Below are 20000 nucleotides of genomic sequence, written 5' to 3'. Positions count from 1 at the left end.
GAAGTGTCGGCCAAAACACCACCAAAACATCGCCCAAAATGTCAGAATATGAAGCATGAGACGTTGAGACGAGGAGTAAGGATGTATCCGCTGTTTATTTCCTTCTTTAACATGCACAGCAGCATACAGATCCCGGGGAAAGAACAATAGCAATACGCTCGTGATGAGACATTAAACAGCTGTTGCAACCGGCGAATCGCGGCCGTTAATAACGTGCATAAATTATAACTTTGGCTATTACAGCATCGGGAAACTCCATGTAGCCTACTTAGCCTACTCACACAGGCGATGCATAACACACTCAGGGAAAGCACGTTTCAACCGTGGAATGATAGTTTACTGCAGCAACTTGCACGCTCACACAACTGAGGGAGAAGGAAAAGGAAACTTCACTAAACAGACGCTCCGGCTGACTGACGTCACGGCCGCTAACTGACAGTTATAATGTCATCCGCACTGAACAACTCACATCTTAAAACACTATAAGAACATAACAAACACTGTGACCTATAAACTGTGGGGCCTTTTCTACAGAAATGCATTGCATTGCCATTAAAACAAAGTTTTACATAAAGAGCGATCAGTTTTTCAAACTGCGTCTGCGACCGTGAGCGAGTGTTGAACAGTCGTTTACGCGCGCCTCAAGACGGTCGGGCTCGTTCTCGTCACTCACAGCCTGGTGAGAAATGCTCTTCGCGGTGTTCACAGAACAGCATCCGCGAGGGGAAAAGCTTCATCCAGTCATGACATAAAGAGTGGTCTGTCAAACTACAAACGTGAGCGACTGTTGAATACTTGCGCGCGCCTAGAGAGGGTCAGGCTGCGCTCCTCGCTCACAGCCCGGTGAGAAATGCGTCCTCGCAATGAAGCTTGTCCACTCGCGGAAACTGTTCTGTGTGCGCATGGTTTCCATGTCAGTTTTTATAAAAAATAAACACCACACAAGGAGTTAAACTGAAATTAAAGTTAAGAGATGATAGAACCAGAAACCGATTGTAAAAGAAAAGGCATGCCACCAGAGCTTCATCAGCTTTCCGAGTGAGTCATAGTCAAATCAAACTTACTATATAGAGTAATTTTCATACACAAAAAGTCAGCATATAGTGCTTTACATATAAAACATATTGCCCCCCCCACCCCCCCACCCATCCACAGAGCAGAACATTGCAGATTGCACAATGAATGTTGTTTAAATCCCTCTGTAGGGGAGACCGGGGGCAAGTGCAACACTTTTTGATTTTTGATTAGTCAAAAACATCTTGAACAATTTGGATAATCTATTCTATGTTGTGTTACTGTGCTCTACTTGTTTATATATATATTGTATTTATTTTATAAGCAATAGATGTCCTATTAATACAAGAGTACAGGCCTACAGTAATATCAAGCATTTTACCCCTTCACAAGCATTCATTTAAAGATAAATGAATATACCGTGATGTAATACCGTTACCGTCTATGCTTCAAATAATACCGTGATATACATTTTAGACCATACCGTACAGCCCTATGTTGTATCTGCATATTTTTGTTCAGATTTAGCTGTAACCTTTATAGAGATATAATTTAACTCTCATGTTAAATAAGTTCAGGTTGACAGACTTTAGATAGGATTGCTTTGATAAATATCACTTGCTTATTAGATAATTATTCATCATTTTAGTGATTCTTCAGCGTCATTTACTGGCATTTATTAAGACTAAGGCTCCTTGCTTTGCGTTCAGCTTTTCCAGTTGCGACCATCTGCTTAATTTGCAATGAAGTCTCCCTTTTAAAAATGTATAGTGTTGTCAGCATTACAGACGTCAACTTAGAGTTTTTGTGAGTGTTGGTCAGGTCTATATCCTATCTAACAAAAATATGTATTGTATAGGTTTAGCAGAAAGTGCGTGTGTGTGTTTGATACGGTATTGTAATACGAAAATAATTATATCCGAGACTGACTAATCTCTAACATTGATCAATTTTCAAAAGGAGTGCCATTGGCCTGTGTTGAGTTTTAAATATCAGTCATAGCTTAGTATTTGTTTCTCATCAGATGCAATAGAAGACTGTTATGGTCAAAGGAAATACAGTAAACAGAGCCACGTTTATCCAAAAATATGTCTAATCATCTAATAATGACGCCTTCCATGGGTCTCATTAGAGAGAAGCTGACAGGGAAATACAAGCAAAAACACCTGTGCTGTATTTGTCCAATTATTCCCCGATAGTTAGAAAAACCTAAATTGCAGTCTGAGTTTTATACTAATTGCCTTGACCGACACTTTGCATAGGGTCAGTTTATATACAGTACAGGGCTGTTAAAGAGGTGAGTACAGCAAGCTCAACACCTGCCCCCACACACGCAAAACAGTATGTTGACATTTTGAATTGTGTTATGTATATAATCCAATACGAAATGAAATTATTAATATACAAGCATTATTGGCCTCTGTCTCCCAATGCAAGTACAGATGTATAATTCAAGTGAGAAAAAGCCTGAGCAGCAGCTCTCTCTCTTTTCAGCATGATTGAGATTTTCTGGTTGGTTCTAGGTTTTTATTCGCACTACTCTGATAAGTTAGTAATCCTTCCTGGGACCCTGGAGTTATGTGGCTCCTCCCTACAGCCAGCCACCAGTGTTTGATACATGGAGAACAAAGAGACACTGAGCCAGTGAGTCAGCAGTTATGGGAGATTATCCTGTTCCTGTAAAAAAGAGCCTGATGAGGTTTCTGTCTGCTGCTGGCGAGCATTGACTCGTGTCTCCGGATATAGAGATCCAGGGCGTTCCACATTTAAAGCACTTACAGAAACACAAAGGACATTTATTGTATGGATTGTATTTTTGCTGACATTTCTAACTGTCACACTTCCCACATTTCCCTGTGTGCTACCAAGTATGACAGATAATATTATAAATATACATTATGTGTTGATTTTGGCTGAATGCCATGCAACGTTGGATGATGAAGTAGGGAAGTATTGGGGAAAAACAATCTTTTATAGGTATTACACCTTAAGTTCCTTTATATGTAAGTCTATAGGTGTTTTGTTTGCTGTAAGGCATTCATCTATTGTGGCTGTAGGATAGGCCATGTCAGACAGTCATGCCTCCACTTTGGTCTAATCTGAAAACTCACAACAACTATTGGGTGGATTGCCATACATTGTATAATGACATTGATGGTTCTGAATAAAATGTTAATATAATTAAGTTAAAAAGCAGCATCAACAAAAAGGCCAAATTTAGATCAAAAGGTGGTCTATTTTAATATGTTTTGTGACTGTATTGGTGTCCTTGCATTGTCATTTAATTCAGTTTAATGTCTCAATATATATTGGATAAATTGCCTTAAACAGTTTGAACAGACATAAATGTTTTAATCTTTTTGATAATCCCTTAACTGTTGATTAGGGAAACAGATATGGACAGCATGGTAGGCATTATATCTGCCAAACGTCAGCATTGTCATAGGGAGCATTGCAGCTGGCCTGGCTGTAGACTCTTGAGTCTTGTTCACACTTAAAAGATAACATTCTGTTTGTAGGGAAGAAGTGTATACAAAAAGTGTATTAAGCAAATAAAAAAGATAACCATACCATCAAATGAGAAAAAGGTGGCTCTACAGCAGCCTGCTTACTCCCTCACTTATCTTCCATCTATCCATTTATTCCTTTATTATTATTTTTTTCATATACTGTATGTGTTTGCTCATGTGTACATTTTTCTCTGCGGACAGCAGAAATACGGGACCTAAGAAGAAACAAGATAGGAGATGGGCAGAACATATGAACCAGAAAGATACTATGTCCATCTGGAATCAACAGTTTTCTGGCTAAACCAAATGGCGGAGGCCTCAGAGAGACAGAGAATCACGATTAGTAACCGCTACATGCTCATCAAAGCTATCAGCAGAGGCACGTCTGGACATCCTTATGGAACGATAATATTAAAGTCTCTTGGTGCCACATAACTCCACAGGAAGAATCCCATTGTGTGTGTGTGTGTGTGTGTGTGTGTGTGTGTGTGTGTGTGTGTGTGTGTGTGTGTGTGTGTGTGTGTGTGTGTGTGTGTGTGTGTGTGTGTGTGTGTGCGTTTGTTGCAGGTGAACAGGAACTATCTGTCAGTAAAATAAGTTCACATGCCAAGTGAGTACATGTGATTGGCGTGATTGACAGCTGAACCCTGCTGTCCAGATCTTCTGACCATAATTAAAACAGACAGATTCTCCCAAAGAAATCCCTTCTTTTTTAGTGCGTGTGTGTGTGTGTGTGTGTGTGTGTGTGTGTGTGTGTGTGTGTGTGTGTGTGTGTGTGTCTTTGACATTCCACCAGTAGCCTGCCTTTAATACAACAACATCAAGCCCTATTATACTCTATATATCCCTTGATCTGTGGCCATGGAATTGACTCTCCCATGTCCAGGCTTCCCCTTCATCCCCTCTGCCAAACAACGCTCACAGGGACAACTGCCCTTTCATCAATCAAGGGAAGTGTGCATCTGTGCATGTGTGTCTCCTACTCGCCATAATCGCGTTTTGAAAATCCTAATTTGAAATATCATACACATAAAAAAATAAATTGCCAACAGCCTTCAAAGACAGGATTATCAGTGGGAGCCTAGAGAGGGAGATAATGTTATTTTGAACACCCACGACAGCATTGGCTTCTCTGTGCATTTGTGTTGGAATGCAGTGGTGGTGTTGTGTGCATACACTGAACTTGAACATACAGCTATGGCATCTGTGTGTGTGCATTATAAAAATGTTCAGCGTTTTTTGATAGGAGAGAATTGAGGATTTATATGGATGACTATGTCTAAATCTCTGTGCACTTTTATTGTATTTATGGTCTTTTTTCTAGCTGTGCTTTCAGAACATTTTTACATGACAAAGTTTGCGATTCTATTTGCCATCGTTCCTGTAATTATAACGTTGCCCCTTGGCATTAAGCACAACAAAGAAAAACACACAGCATGCTTCCAAGTGCCGCCAAAGTGACTTTGTACTACTGAAATTAACTCATTTTGAAATTGGGAACACAGAATAAAACATTTCCCCTTTGTTCTTTCATTTCATTTTCTACTCCTTTGTATGATTTCGGTGACCTCAATTCCTTCTGAATTCTTAAAATCAGTGCCCACAGTCGGTTGGAGTTTCCACTGCACTGCGAAAAAAGTACCCATCTTGTGAAATTATTAAGACTACACTACATTAATATTAAGAGTTTCAAGATTTGGGTTTTGATCCCGATCTTAATGGTGACTCAGATCTGACATGTTTTTGCCACTTGAAAAAAGAAAAAAAAAGAAAAAAACACAGGTTTGAAGATGGAATATGTGCCAAACAGCTTAACAGTTCTTTGTGCAGGGTCCACTGAGCTGCTGCCAGATTCCTCATTTACCGCTGTTTGTAACAAGCCCGCTGCCATTGCGTCCTGTGGGAGCGTAAATGGCTGCACTCCAGCAACATGTATCACCTCGTTAAAGACACAAGCAACACACAGTGCACATGGTTACATGTGAAGCGACACACTGCGGGGGGGCTCAACCTTCATCAGCCCTCTCTGGCAAGCGTAAAGTTTGTGTGCATTTATCTTAAGCGCTGTGTGTGTTGTTTGCTTTTGTTGAAGCGTCAACACGGACACTTTTCTTTGGAACAGTGTAGGCCTTGTTAAGTCTGCCATGAATGCTTTCTGATGTACTAAGAGCCCTGCTGGCTGTGCCACAACACTCTTAAAGCAAAGTGTTGTTGATTACGCCAGCTAAAGTTGACAGAGAGGGAGAGAGAGAGAGAGAGAAACAGAGCAGAAACCCAAGCACATAGGGAGAATAAATATATATGTTATGGCAAGTAACGCACATATATATATATATATATATGTAAGCTAGACAATCACTGAAGCAATGCTGTGTAAATAATCACATCCGTGTTTCTGTGAGCATAAAAACAGCTCCACCATGGTATACACTGCAGCCAGACTTGCATACTGTATACACACATATTGCAAAAAAAAATCAATTGCACACAAATTATTTGGAACACAATGCGCACTCTGACCTTCCTGCAGTCTTTGCACTAACACACACACACACACACACACACACACACACACACACACACACACACACACACACACACACACACACACACACACACACACACACACACACACACACACACACACACACACACACACACACACACACAGTAGTAATATAATGATGGCCAACCTTGCCAGCCCGGTTTACAGACAGGCTTGACGTCAATGCGGACGGTGACGCTTTGCGAGGCTCTCTTCTGGCCACAGTCCCAGGCCGTAACCTGGATCTCATACTGCTGCTGGCGGTCGTAGCTCAGCTTCTCCGTGTTCCGGATGTTACCTTTGTGGGTAGAAAAACAGTCTCTCAATGTCAAATACAGCCCGACATGCCTTTTAAGAGCCAACTCATTTTGATGTGTAGCGGAGTAGTACATTCGGTTCCCCTACCGTGTCTCATGATGAAAACGTTTTTGGGCCAGGCCATTTGGCACACAGACAGCGACAAATGGCAGTGTTTAAAGTTTTAGGACCACACAAACTAAACACAGCTAAACACAATTGCCCACTTATTTTGTGCCTGCGGTAGTAGTGGTCAGTTGTCTTCGTTGCGCCAAGCCATCGCCAAACAAAGCGCTAAATGCTGGCAGAGTTGGGATAATCTCTGAACAATAAAAACATGTGATTCCTAAGTTTAAGATAACCAAGACTTTGTGAGAGAGAAAAATAATTGTTTGCCCTGAACTAGTTCCTATATCTTTGAGAAATGACAGCAGGAGGGGACCCGTTACATCAGTATCTTCTCACTTGACTGACACTTCTCAGTATCAGTCAACTGCTGTCATTAAAAATGAATTCTAAGATAAATGAAAATCATCATTAAAATATAGCCATCAATTATTAATACAGACATGTATATACATTATCAAAGGGAATGACACAAAAGGCAGCCAGAATGGCAACACATCATCTTTCTAAGAGGGTTACTTTGGAACTTTCTTAACAAAAGTTGATGGAGTAAGTGAAGTGGTTCGGAAGGGTATTATAACATGCATATGCAATGTTTTCTAGAAATATTTTATTATATTATACAACACCAAGTCTAAATCTGGGTCTGTGAAATCATCCAAAGTTATTCAGTCATCAAAGATTTGGAGACTGCCTTAATGGAGTCATAATGCTTGTGTCGGCTAAATGAGCTCTATTTTATTGGAGTCGTAAGCAATGTGCAACAGATATGTTTCCATATTCATTGCTACTCTCTACACAATGTATTCTTAATGGAGCTCTGCATGAGTCTGATGACAGAACAATGACTTGTTTTTGTTTATGGACTTACATGACTTTAGAATTGAAAAGGAACTAATCAGTATGAACGTTAACGATAAACTTCAATCTGCATTGTGTGTGTGTGTGTCCAAAACAAAGCATGATGTATTTTTATGGCATTTTTGAATTATTAGATAACACATAAGCATAATGCTAGTCTATTGTATTGTATTGTATGTGTGTGTGTGTGTGTGTGTGTGTGTGTGTGTGTGTGTGTGTGTGTGTTTGCTTAAAATAGTAATGGGTATTTAATTTCGAATATGAGAGCATCATTATACATCATTGTCATATTAACTGTGATGCCTTAATATAATCACTGTAACAAATGAGATCATGGTCTGTATGACAGGTAGCTTCTATCTCTCACAAGTGGTTTGATTAGTGCTCATGTTCCTCAGCATTAGCACCATTAAACCCCTGGTGTTTCCTGATACAATGACAATATAGGTACTTGTCTCTTCAACTCCCTGGTTTTACATTTCTGAAGATAACAAATGATGATAGGTAAAGTGAATAAAAAATGCTCAAAATTATATATTTTCAACAGTTCTTCCCCCCTCACATGAACAGGGATGATCTGCTCATTTGTTAGGGATGAAGGGTATAACAAACAAAAAGCAAGTGCATCAAGGGAAGTGTGGGGTCTAATCTTTTTGGAGATTAACACATTCTTGGAAAATAAAAGGTTTAAGTCAGCCACCGGCCCATCAACTTGAACTATTATTTTTTCAGAGCTCCTGCAAGTCCCCAAACTGAATGGAGGAACGCAATTCAACATGTGCGTTCTGCATTCAAATGCAGTGCATCCAGTTGGTCAGCATGCACAATACCAGAGCCTTGTAACTGGAGGGCCTTGCATCATTATGCAGCCATTGATGTTAGTTGCCACTGTCTCTGATGAATCAAAATATCATCAAAAAGAAATGTGTTATAGCCAGGGCTATTGACTTAACACATCGCTGTCTTTTCACAGGTCTAGCCAGTGAACATGTGGAAAAAGTCCTAAACAATGTCTAAAAAACAATGGTGGTTTGACAATGTAATACAACTGATTCTTCTTCTTTAAGGTTTTATGCATTAGTCATTTGTTTTTGCTGCCACACTCGAGTTACACATTTTACTTTTTCTAACCACTTGCTACTTTCTGCCAGATAACAACTTGAGCTTGGCATCACAGCATAGCCTGTCAGCTGTGTAAGAGATGACTACATATACCTGTGTATCAAGCTGAATGTGCTATTGATTCTATTATGTGCAAACCTGAAAGAAGAAACACGTAACCCACTTGTCCCTTCTATACACTCATCCCGCACCATTGAGAGTCTGCTTCCTTGTTTGTTACCACGAGGACCCATTTACCCAAGCCTGCTTCTCTTCTCATGCTGAGAGCAGAGTGCATGAAGGGAGTTCTTGTTCTCCTAATGTGTCTGTTAATATTTGATGAGTCTTTCACAATAGAAGGATTGCAATGCTGCAGATGTAGCCAGGCCCGGGTAGGGAGGGTGCACCCTGCCTGAGATCACTGTGCGGGGTGTAAAGAGCCTTGATAAGAGACACTATTATTCCTCCTCATTGCCTGTGAGTTGAAAGGTATAGCTTGCAATGGATTATTGTCACTTACATTTAGGCACAGAAGCTTCTTGGGGCTTCTTTGTACTATGAGTGGTAGAGGGGTGGTGGTGGATGGATGCAGGGAGCTGAATGTTGATGATCATGTGGTGTATCTGAGTACAAGTGTGCGAGTGGGAGGATTAGATGTAATTCATATGAGGAGGGCATTGTTCGCCTTTTCCCCGTTGCCCATTCTCCGTCTCATTCTCGGCTGGTTTAAAAATTCCTCCTCTTCTCGCTGTCCCCTTTACAACCTTTGCGTTCCTTTTTCACCGCACATCTTTGTCTCAGTGCAATGCCTCATGCTGCCTCATCTGTTGTGCTACTCTCTCTTGCTCTCTCTCTTTCCTTTTCCACAAGTATGCATACACACTCACGCCTGTCTGCATGACAGAGGTTCCCATTCCCCGCTTCTGCAATTACTACATCAACTTATCCGTGTGACTGCTGTCAAGGGGTTGCCAGCTAGTAAATGACTACATTAGCCTCCAATCTCGCTCTCTTGATTTGCTTCTCTATCAAATGCACATAAAAACAAACCTACGAGTGAACCGTCTTTGCATCGGTCTTGGGAATTCCTTTTTATAATCTTTTTATAATTACCAACCAATTGTACCTATTTTGTTAGCTAATGCTACTTAACCCGTCTGGTCTTTGTGTAAAGAATAAGGTCTTCATTTATCTGTATTATTATTTTGTCAACAAAAGACCAAAATAAGCACTTTTAGTCTGTCTCTTAAAAAAATCCCTATTCTATGTGTGCATTGTTCATGCTGAGGTCTGATGTCACAGATAATGTACATATTTACAATAACAAAGAAAAAGGCTCAGTAATAATCCTAAAACAGCCAATTTTGGCAGGTTATGAACAGTACCAGGATAGTGTTTTTGGGATAGACTAAAACATATCTACAGTGCTCATGTCTGTGGGAATGAAGCATTCAACTTTTTCATCTTTTTAATTGACTACATCAGCAGCTCCGTTGATGGCCGTATTGGCCAGGCCGTTTACTACTTTGGTCCAGTCTGAAATGTCCGAACAACTGTTGACAGATGGCCATTACTTTTAAAGGCCATTGGCTCCTGTTAAGTCTTTAATTACTAATGGGACACAAATTGCTTAATGGTCGAAAAGCCTCAGTAATTTCCTCAGACATGACTGTAGGACTTTTAGTTTAGTTTAGTTTAGAGAGAACTGCAAGGGACCATTTTCCGCTGTGGATTAATACATATGTGGTATGCTACACAATATTTGGGGAAGCTGAACATTGCATATGGTATTTGTTTGTTTGTTAATTTAAAAGAAAAGCAATGGCTTTTGTACATTGATGTGTTTTAAAACGGTTTTGGACGATAATAATAATACCAATCAGAAACAAGCACATACTTATTAGTAGGATCAATTGATTTTGCTCTTGGTCTTTTCATGGGATTTTTTGACCAAGAGAACAATATAGGAACATTACTTTCTGTTGAATATCTCCCCACTAGAGCTTCCTATCTACTGCTCTCCCAGATCATCTCACAGCACTTGGTCTCGCTCTCACAGCCAAACCCTCCTTCCCTCACTCTATCTTCTTCCACTCTCTGCTCTTGAGTTCAAGGGCTCTCAAAGCTTTTTCCTCAGCGGTCAATGGCTGAGTGAGACCACTCCAATTGGAGAGAGAGAGAGAGAGAACGAGAGAGAGAGAGAGAGAGAGAGAGAGAGAGAGAGAGAGACCTGCATTCACAATGCAGGTTGGCCCTCAACCCCATCCTCTAATTTTCATTGTAACACCCCAGCAGCGGGCAACGCTTTGCAGTCAGCAGCAACACAAACCTAAACAGTAATGTCCTTGCACCTACAGCATGCCTCCTTAGAACAAAAAATAAAAGAAGGCACTAAGGCCAATTGTATTCTAATAGCTTGTCTAACAGTGATGAAAATCCAGACGAGAGCAAGAGTTTAAGTATGCACTCAAGGAAAACATGTTCTCCTTCTTGACTTTGTGTTAGCTAACCCACAAGTGTGTTCAATCAAACATGACCAAATGATGGACTATTTATGAATGCAATCATACTAATGACAGATACACAGAATGACATCCATCACTCTAGGAAGGTCAGAAAGATGGAGCAATTTTCCCGACCTCTATTCTGATTTGTGTGGGTATCTGTGAGAAATAACAGCATAATAATCTTTATTTTCATTGTTCAAGAGCCAAGTTACAAAGTGCAAGTGGCAGCTCAGTAAAGTCAAATGAATTTGTAAGGGTATTGTTTTTTTGCTAGCATTTATCTTTGTCTCTGTGCGTGTTTGTCATGTTTTTTTGTTGCGCAAACACTTGATCTGTGATCTGATTTGTGGAGACTGATTGCTCTCTGGGCACAGCCTGACTTTGTCCTTGGAGAGAGCAAAGAAGACATTTTATCTGGGGGGGAGAGAGATCCATCAGAGTATTACGTGTCGCTACCAGAGAGTGTACGCAGATATGTGGAGTTTAAGCGTTTGCGTGTGTATCTCCTGAGGCTGTGCACGTGTTGATGGGAGATGTGGATGATGAATGTGGAAGGTTGAGGGAATGTGGGGACACCAAGGAAGTGACAAGACTTAGCCACAATACAGAACTTTACAGGCACTGTGTGTTATCAGACACTGTTGAACAGTTAAGGTGAGATAACAAGGTTCTAACATTATATGCAAGTATTTTCCTCTCTTCTACTCACCGTTGCGATCTATTGCGAAGGGTGTGCTGGTGGTGGTGATCTGGTAGTTACAGATCTGGCTGTATTGCGGGGAGCAGTCCTGGTCAGTGGCCTCCACCTGCAGGATGCTGTCGTAAATCTTGCCCTCTGTCACTGCAGCTCGGTACTGCGGCTCCCGAAAAACCGGGGCAAACTCATTCACATCGTTGACCTGAATGTGCACCACAGCCCTGCAGACATGAAGGGGACAACACAGGGTATAGGGAAGTGGAGATTAGTGTAGAATATTATATCATCTGCAAAGAGGGTAACTGCTTTTAAGACATTTGATCCGTTGTCCTTGGTGCACGAGGGAAATGAGGAGGAATTTGTTTCAATTCACCAGATAGATATGTCATACAAATCATAATACACTGAGACTGAACAGTAGACACCCCAATGTCAGCTATTCCGGTGTACCGTATGTCATGGACATGTCTTATTTTCAGGCTCGGTAGCTGCATGGCCCTAGATATGTTGGTCAGCACAACATTTTGTACATTTCACACTAGTGGTGCCCAGAGTATGTGTAAAGGACCCGTTTATGCATGCATCAGTATTTAGCCCCTAGAAGTAAGTAAACACTCATGCACTTGGCAACACGTGCTACACGTAACTTGCTGTAAAACGTTGAACCGTTCATGTGTCTTACGCTGGCCACATTTCTATGCTGTTTTGTTCCGAAATAATGTGTCTATGGTCCCTTTGCGAGAGGGGGAGGTTTGTTAAAATGTCCTAAGGGTTTTGTGTTGCTGTGATACATACATGATACACTTGTTGTTATGAACTGTTATGAAATGTGTGTGTTGGATGAACAGCACATACTTGGTTTGTATGAATAGCAACACATTTTTTGTTCATTTTATAGTTATCACGGTGCTAATGATGTTGAGTGACATTCCATGATGGAATGCTGCAATAATGGCTGTAGACTACTGCTTGTACACCAAGCATATAGCAATAGTGCTTGCTTGATTTGTTATCTATAGAAACTAATTTAAAGGCAAGCACACTCAACCAATTTGTGATGTACACACATACATACTATAACTGTCTCTGTCCCTTACACTTGACTCGGTGCCTTGCCCGAAAGGACAATTGTATGAAGGAGTAAGGTTTCCACTTCTATTACTGCAGCCTCTTAGATGATTTGAATGGTGAGGGCAGAGTTCACTGTCTGTGATGAATTAGTTTGCTAACCAATTGTCACACTCTGCTTTGTGTAATACACTGTTTGACCTCACCCCATGGATTGCTTTGATTGTGTTGCTGCGGCAAAATAATCCCCTCTTCATCTCTTCATCTACCATAGCCATGCAAACCGATGCACGGCCCTCCGAGCGCAATACACTGCACTAATTAATCATTCCATAAGTGATCCATCAGTAATAACTCATGTTAAGTCACACATGAAGAAAAATTCCACCATTCATTACTTTAAAACGTCTTCATCAATAGTCTACTATCCGGAGGCCAGAAGGCAACAGATTGCATAATCAATCTTTCAATTAATTGATTTACAACCGTTGATGGATGCCGAAAGGGACTGAATAAAATGGTTTTAAGCTTCAAATGGCAAATACAATAGTAATGCTTTGCTTTAAGACACAACTTGGCGAACACGAGTCTGTGGTTTATGGGATAAGTGGGTGGGTATGGTAATGAAGGAGAAATTATCCTAATCAAATAAGCCGTAAATGTCTCTCCAACATGTGGTTGCTTTGAGATGGAGACTTGACAACAAAGATAGAGACAGACACTCCATGTCTCAAGTACACAAACATAGGAGATGTTATTTTAGCTTCTTCACACAACGACATGGACAGTTGAATAGTTTTAAACAAAGGCATTCATTCATAAACAAGTGGGGTACACATGCAAGGGGTATGAAGGATAGGCAGCGGTGGTAGTAAATAAGTGCATTAACTTTAATTATGTCCAGATAAAATGTTACCTCAGTTCAGTTAGATCCATTTACCAATACTATATTATGCAGATGTTGTCTACCCATCACTGCTTAATTGTTATTACGCTCCACTGGTTAACACTTAAATCTAAAGACATTTTCACTTCTTTTTATTCTGTTTATTTATTAAATTAAATCATTTAACCATCCATATTATCCAAATTTTCAACCAACATTTTTCAAGAGATTGGGTGACATACTTTTAATGTAAAGCTCTATTGAACTTTCCAAGAACTTGCACAGTTCACGTATAACTTTATTTCATTTTAACAATGCATCTGTTTTTTATTTATCTTAAAACGACTGCCTCTTGCCTCTAATTTGACTTCATAGGCTTATCACTATGTATTTAGTTTCTAACATGTGGGGGCATATTGGTGTATGAATTACTGTAGCTTTGTATGGGTATATCTGTCTACTGTATGCATAACGGCATTTCTATCTGTTAGCTTTTGTTTGAGTATGTGTGTGAGTGTGTTAGTGATGTTTTGTTTCATGTGCTGTATTTTCTGTATGTTTGGATTAAGGACCCCCTTGGAAACAAGATGGTTCATCTCAAGTTCATCCCTCTAATAAACGCACATTAATTCTGAATGCCAGCCCTCTCATTTACATAATGAGGCAGAAATAAATGTAAAAAACATTCACAGAAATAATTAAGTTTAGGGAATTAAATAGGGGGAGGAATGCAAATGTGAAACAACACAGACATACATAAATTCAAAGTTAGAAATAAAAACATCCTTCGGTATTTTTCAGAAAAATAAGTTTTGAGAGTCAACCAATCTGCTTTATCAGCACAGCGAGACTGTGGCTTGGTGACTCTGCAGAAATCTAGTCTTAGTTTGGCAGAAAACTCTGTGTTCCTTGTATGACCATTAATTCATAGGAAGATGCTGCTCAAGAAAATGGATTTCTACTACCATTAAAGGGATCTGATTATTCTTCTACCAGCGGACACAGGTGCAGAATACACAAATGGACATGTATATGACAGTGATTAATGGCGACGCGTCAGCATTAGTGGAATGTTAACGGCGCTGGTAACAGCAGTGTGGATGGTGGTAAGAAGCAGTGACGGATGATGGCAGCACCAGTGTGTGCAGTAAATCCCTCCGCCAGCCTTGTTTTGTCATATTAATGACACTTTCTCATAAACATTACCCCCCTGCCTCGCCACACTCCCCAGTGATGAGGTGGCAACCATATGTTCCACTCCTCGGGTTTTTCTGTTGTGTGTGTGTTTGTATGAGACAGAAAGAGAGAGAGTTTGTGTGTGTGTGATCATGTATTTGTGCACACAAATGTGTGAAATATAACTAAATTCAATAATTGTGAATATTTCTTATTGTGAGCGTCTCTGCCGATGGCTCACATCTGGTTGGAACAGACGCCTGGCTCTCAAGGGCATACATGTTTGTGTGTGTGTGTGTGTGTGTGTGTGTGTGTGTGTGTGTGTGTGTGTGTGTGTTTGTGTGTGCACGTGTATGTATGATGGTTGTCATGTTGCTGGAACATTGCCAGGCTTAGCCCATGGCCAGCATTCCTCCCAGTGACACAGAAAGACAGTAGGGGGTTAAGTGACCCCGAAGGGGCGGGGATGATCACAACACTGTAGATGTAAAAACTGCATAACAGTGCACTACAATGCCCCAGGCAATGAGGCAACACAATATATGGGCCTTCAGTGAACTACAGAGAGTGTGATCACATTGGGGGGAAAATAGCCGTTTGAATGCAACCAAAAGGCAAACCGACCATCTCGAAGCAGAGCATGTAGAATAAGCATTGGTATATTGGACTATAACATGACTGTTAGCTTCAAAAGTGCTACATTTACTTGAATTAACAGATCAATGGCTCAAGGCTTTTGCATTCAAAAGCTTTACTGGATAACATATTTGGAATGTTTATAGAATGCACCTCTCTCAAACCAAAGGCAAACACGCATAGGCAAGTGGGCTGTTAGTCACAGGGAAGAGTTTACACAACAGAGGGAGGTACTGTAAAGTTGGCCTTTAAATGTGGATAAGTGAAGAGGTCTGTTCAACCCTTGTGTGGTCATTTATCAAAGAGCCATGTGCAAAATAGTGACAAAATGCCCTTCACCCAGCCCAACCTTTCTTTATTTACCCTCCCTCCAACTAATTAAGGTGGACTAGACCTTTACTAGAGGAGGTCAATACACACACACACACCACACACACACACACACACACACACACACACACACACACACACACACACACACACACACACACACACACACACACTAAAGCAATATCCAATGTCCATGCTACAAATATCAGGTGTTTCTGCAGTCAGTTGGCAGGACTGTCTGATGTAAACTGTCCATGACGTTGACAAACAACAAGAACAAGTTGAATGTATGTGCCAAACAGTTATGATGTAAAATGACACACAATATTTGAAAATAAATTACGTAGAAAAACCAAAAATAAGTTTCCTTGCAAATACAGTATTCAGCATGGTGTCAACCCATATTCATATGTGACAGCTGACAGGGTACACTCAGCTTGTCACTGTCAGCAGGAGCTCTGCAGTGCAGTATGGGTCCACACACTTCACTTCACTTTTGCATTATGTTATCATTCTTCCAGCTCACACTGACCAGGTAAATATACCTTGCTATAATGCATTTGTGAAAGTACATTTCAATTTTTATCCGACGCTTATATTGTGTCTTGCTAATTTGCTGCATTGGAATAGTTTTAATACATGCAGTAAACGACCTCATAATTTCAATAATTTTTTTTACAATGCAGTAATGCATAACTGAAAATGATCGTGAAATGCTGATTCATGCTTCACTAAAAGTCTGTTTTTTCTTTTAACTGGGCTACTTAAAAAGGCTGAACATCACAGTTTATTCAGAATGATTCAGCCAGGATTTTAGCTCTAAAAAAAAGAGAGATTACTGGATGGAAATTTAGATGAGAAGAGGATTTCAGTCACTTTTTAATTATGTACATTTATCTCTTTAGAAAACGGAATGGATGACATCAGCGGAGACCTGTCTGAGTAGCTTGTGTGATTTCCATCCATCTACAGTAAATCATATGATTCATATCCAGTCACAATCTGATAGCAGCTGCATGTTAATGCCAGGTCAGTATTGTTCACATCTTATTACATATTCATCTTCCCTCATTATTTATCAACACACACACATTCACACAAAGACACACACACACACACACACACACACACACACACACACCCAACACAAAGGCAAATAACTCGATTAATCTTTGTCAAGAATTAGCCGAGGGGTTGAATCATCAATTTCCTTATGTATGACTTGAATGGAAATAAACAATCCTAACACTATACCCAGTCGATACCTCATCTATATGCAAGGAAATCACACTTCCCACATTGCCTAGCACCCTGAGGCGACAGCACAGGACTCCACCGGGGCCTCCATAATCTAAATACAAGGTGATTATAATGCATGGTAATCCAGATCAATGTTCTGCTCCATGCCCAGATCCTGTACACTTCACAACAGATAGTATGGGATCTAATGGTTAATGGATGGCTCGCACTATAAAGCCACAGAACAGACAAACTTAAATGGTGTGATACAAAAGAGTAACAAAGCTGTTATCTCTGATGCACTTAAGCACATGTAGAGAAATAATTTAACCTTAAAAGGTAGGGTCAGCGATTCTGGAAAAGGCTTTTTGAGCTTCACATACATTGTGTGTGCGCGCTGAAAAAAAAAACAGTGTTAATTCACAGACAATAGGCTCTGTAAACTGGTATGTAAACAAAGGGGGGCCACTGTAGCTAGTGACATACCTGATTACAGAGCCTAGGCTGTGTATTACCACTGTATTTTTTCTTGTCAGTGCAGACAGGTATAGAGGATCGTGTGGAGATGTTCACTGATTGTGACAAAAAAAAAATGTTGACAACAAGCATTCTCCTGAATGGCTGACTGCACCTTTAAGAGCGTTTGAAGGCAGTTGAATGATTAAATAACCGTTTGCTCGTCTCTGCTGACGAGCCTCTCAGCAATCGTCCGACGTGTGGCGACAACCGATCGTGGATTGAATCTAAGGATGGGAACGGGTGTCACTTTCTCTCGTATGTTAACCAAAGCAGACAAGCACAGATGGTGCATTTCCAGGAGGTGCCTATTCATAATTGAAACACAGTGAATATATTCTCCTATTACATTATGGCAGCTCAAGATAAACACCACATTCCTACACTAGATTTTAATTTTTTTTATGTCTTGCCAAGAATACTATTCACGTCAACTCAGAGGATTTGACAGAATGAGGTTTCACTCATATTAGCATCAAGTGTGACAAGCGTGAAGTTAAGATTCTTGGTAGAATCAAGCACAGACACATTGACAGGCCCGCACGATCCGTTTGAAGCAACCGGGTCTTTTTTTCTGCAGGATTGTATTATGACAGCTTATGCTAACAACCCACTTCTTCCCTTAGGAGAGACATAAGGTGACTTTCTTTTCTTGCTATTGAGTGTGTCTCTCCTAGTTATTGTCTATGTGAATGCGAGTTGGTTATATGATGCAAAAAAAAATCAGCCTATCTATCCCCAGATGTGGTATTTGTTTTCTTTTATGTAAATGCAGGTATATCAGTATAAATTTGACTTTTGAATTTGTGTGGTTGCGTGTCCTTCAGCTTTAGCAGTACGGTGAGATAATTAGCCTCTCCAAACTGCAGCGAGGCTAGGACGTGTACAGGCCTCCGAGATTCACTAATGATGACTTTAATAACGGCTGTGTTGCCAAGCACCGAAAACACCATTGGTGGATATGTGGCAACGTGGTCACGACAAACACATCAGTTTGTCTTAATTACATTGACATTTTCTCTCTAACACACACACACACACACACACACACACACACACACACACACACACACACACACTCACACATACAACTTTGGGGAAACCTAACCCCCTGTTGTGAATAATATGTTCACAGTCCCCGTGCACTTAACCCTGCGGGCCAGTGTTAAATACATGTGTCATGGTTTAAGTGCGAGTCCGGGGAAGGATTATGAATATGACATGCTTTGTAAGGCGGCGGCGAGGCGTCCCATAAGTCTCATTATTCCATAGCAACAGTAGAACGTTGCACGGAGCAAAGGTGCGTTGGGAATGGCCTCGGCACAAACAGTATACGGAAGAAACTTCTCATCCTAAGATCCTAATTAGTGGGATGATGTGCTTGTTTTTCAACCTGGCCCACCCCCAAAGGCTCACTGCTCACAACGCTAGCTGCACACCCTGGCAGGATTTAAGATATCCTTCCTCAAATGTTCAGAGGAACAACAGCAAATATTAAGATATGCTTGGTAATGATGTACTTTTTTTTTTTTTTTTTTTACTTGTGACCCCTAATAAAAAGCAGGTTATTCTTGTGGCCCCCCTTGAGTAGGAATTCTGAGCAGTTGAACTGAGAAGCAATTTCCCGGCATAGGCTGTTTCATCTGAACACTTTTAAAGGCCTAATGAGGTAAACCTATACAGTAGTTTCACAAGAAAAGATAAAAGAAAGTTGTGTTTTTTGTTTTTGTCTGGCGTCTTATCCTGATAATTGTCTGATGATCCCTTAGATGTAAATCGTGATTCCTTTGGGGTATGCCGAGCCACAAGTTGGACAAAAAAAACAACAGTTCAATCTAGAATAGGGCTTTATTTTAATCATGGGATTTCATAGGTGTTGTGAATTATGAAAATATATAATAGTGCCAAAATCTGATCAAGAAACATCAATACAATTGTTTTGTGACAGTAAGCCATTAAAACAGTTTCTAGACAAGCGTAATACAAATTTGAACCTGAAATGAGACATGTTTATCGCTCTTTAGGACTGGCTGAGAACACCTCACAGCATAGGCATAGATTTTTGGGAGGGAATGCAGGGGGAGATGTCCCCCTTAATATTTAGAAGAAGTCAATTTGTCCTGCTCAAAAATGTATTTGTTGTGAGGATGTCCATGATTCCTAAAAAAAAACATCCCTCCCAAAACACGTGTTAAATGTTTTAAAAGGTTCAGGAAGTTTTGAACAAAACAGGAGAATAAATATTTGAGAATGCCTGGGAGCAATATTCCATTATATTTTTATCTACAGGTACCAGAATGTTGTCTTTTCCTTTACATAAACAATGACATTTCCTTCATGAATTGATAGAGAAAAGGCACAAATTAGTGCTTTAAAAAAAACAAAGAATGCTGCAAATTAAGTGTTTGACGTTCCAAGATTCTCTGGGGCAGGACCCCGCGCTTTAGTATCCCACCCAAATGTTGAAACGAACCCTCCACCCATACTTCAC

The 20000-nt window shown here is 40.3% G+C and overlaps 1 protein-coding gene across 1 annotated transcript in view; it reads right to left on the bottom strand.

Annotated features, from left to right (window-relative positions):
* Positions 1-20000, bottom strand: part of LOC307248586 (calsyntenin-2-like) — a gene marked incomplete at both ends in the record, with an annotated part of 246647 nt that overhangs the window by 70268 nt on the left and 156379 nt on the right. The window contains 2 exons of the mRNA XM_080025007.1: positions 6218-6367; positions 11671-11879. Coding sequence (XP_079881133.1) covers positions 6218-6367; positions 11671-11879 — 359 coding nt within the window. The remainder of the gene's footprint in view (positions 1-6217; positions 6368-11670; positions 11880-20000) is intronic.

Source organism: Ammodytes marinus, assembly GCF_949987685.1.
Source record: "Ammodytes marinus genome assembly, chromosome: 3".
NCBI classification, from domain to species: domain Eukaryota; kingdom Metazoa; phylum Chordata; class Actinopteri; order Uranoscopiformes; family Ammodytidae; genus Ammodytes; species Ammodytes marinus.
Note: the sequence above shows the minus strand (reverse complement) of the source record. Positions and strands in the feature narration are given on the sequence as shown.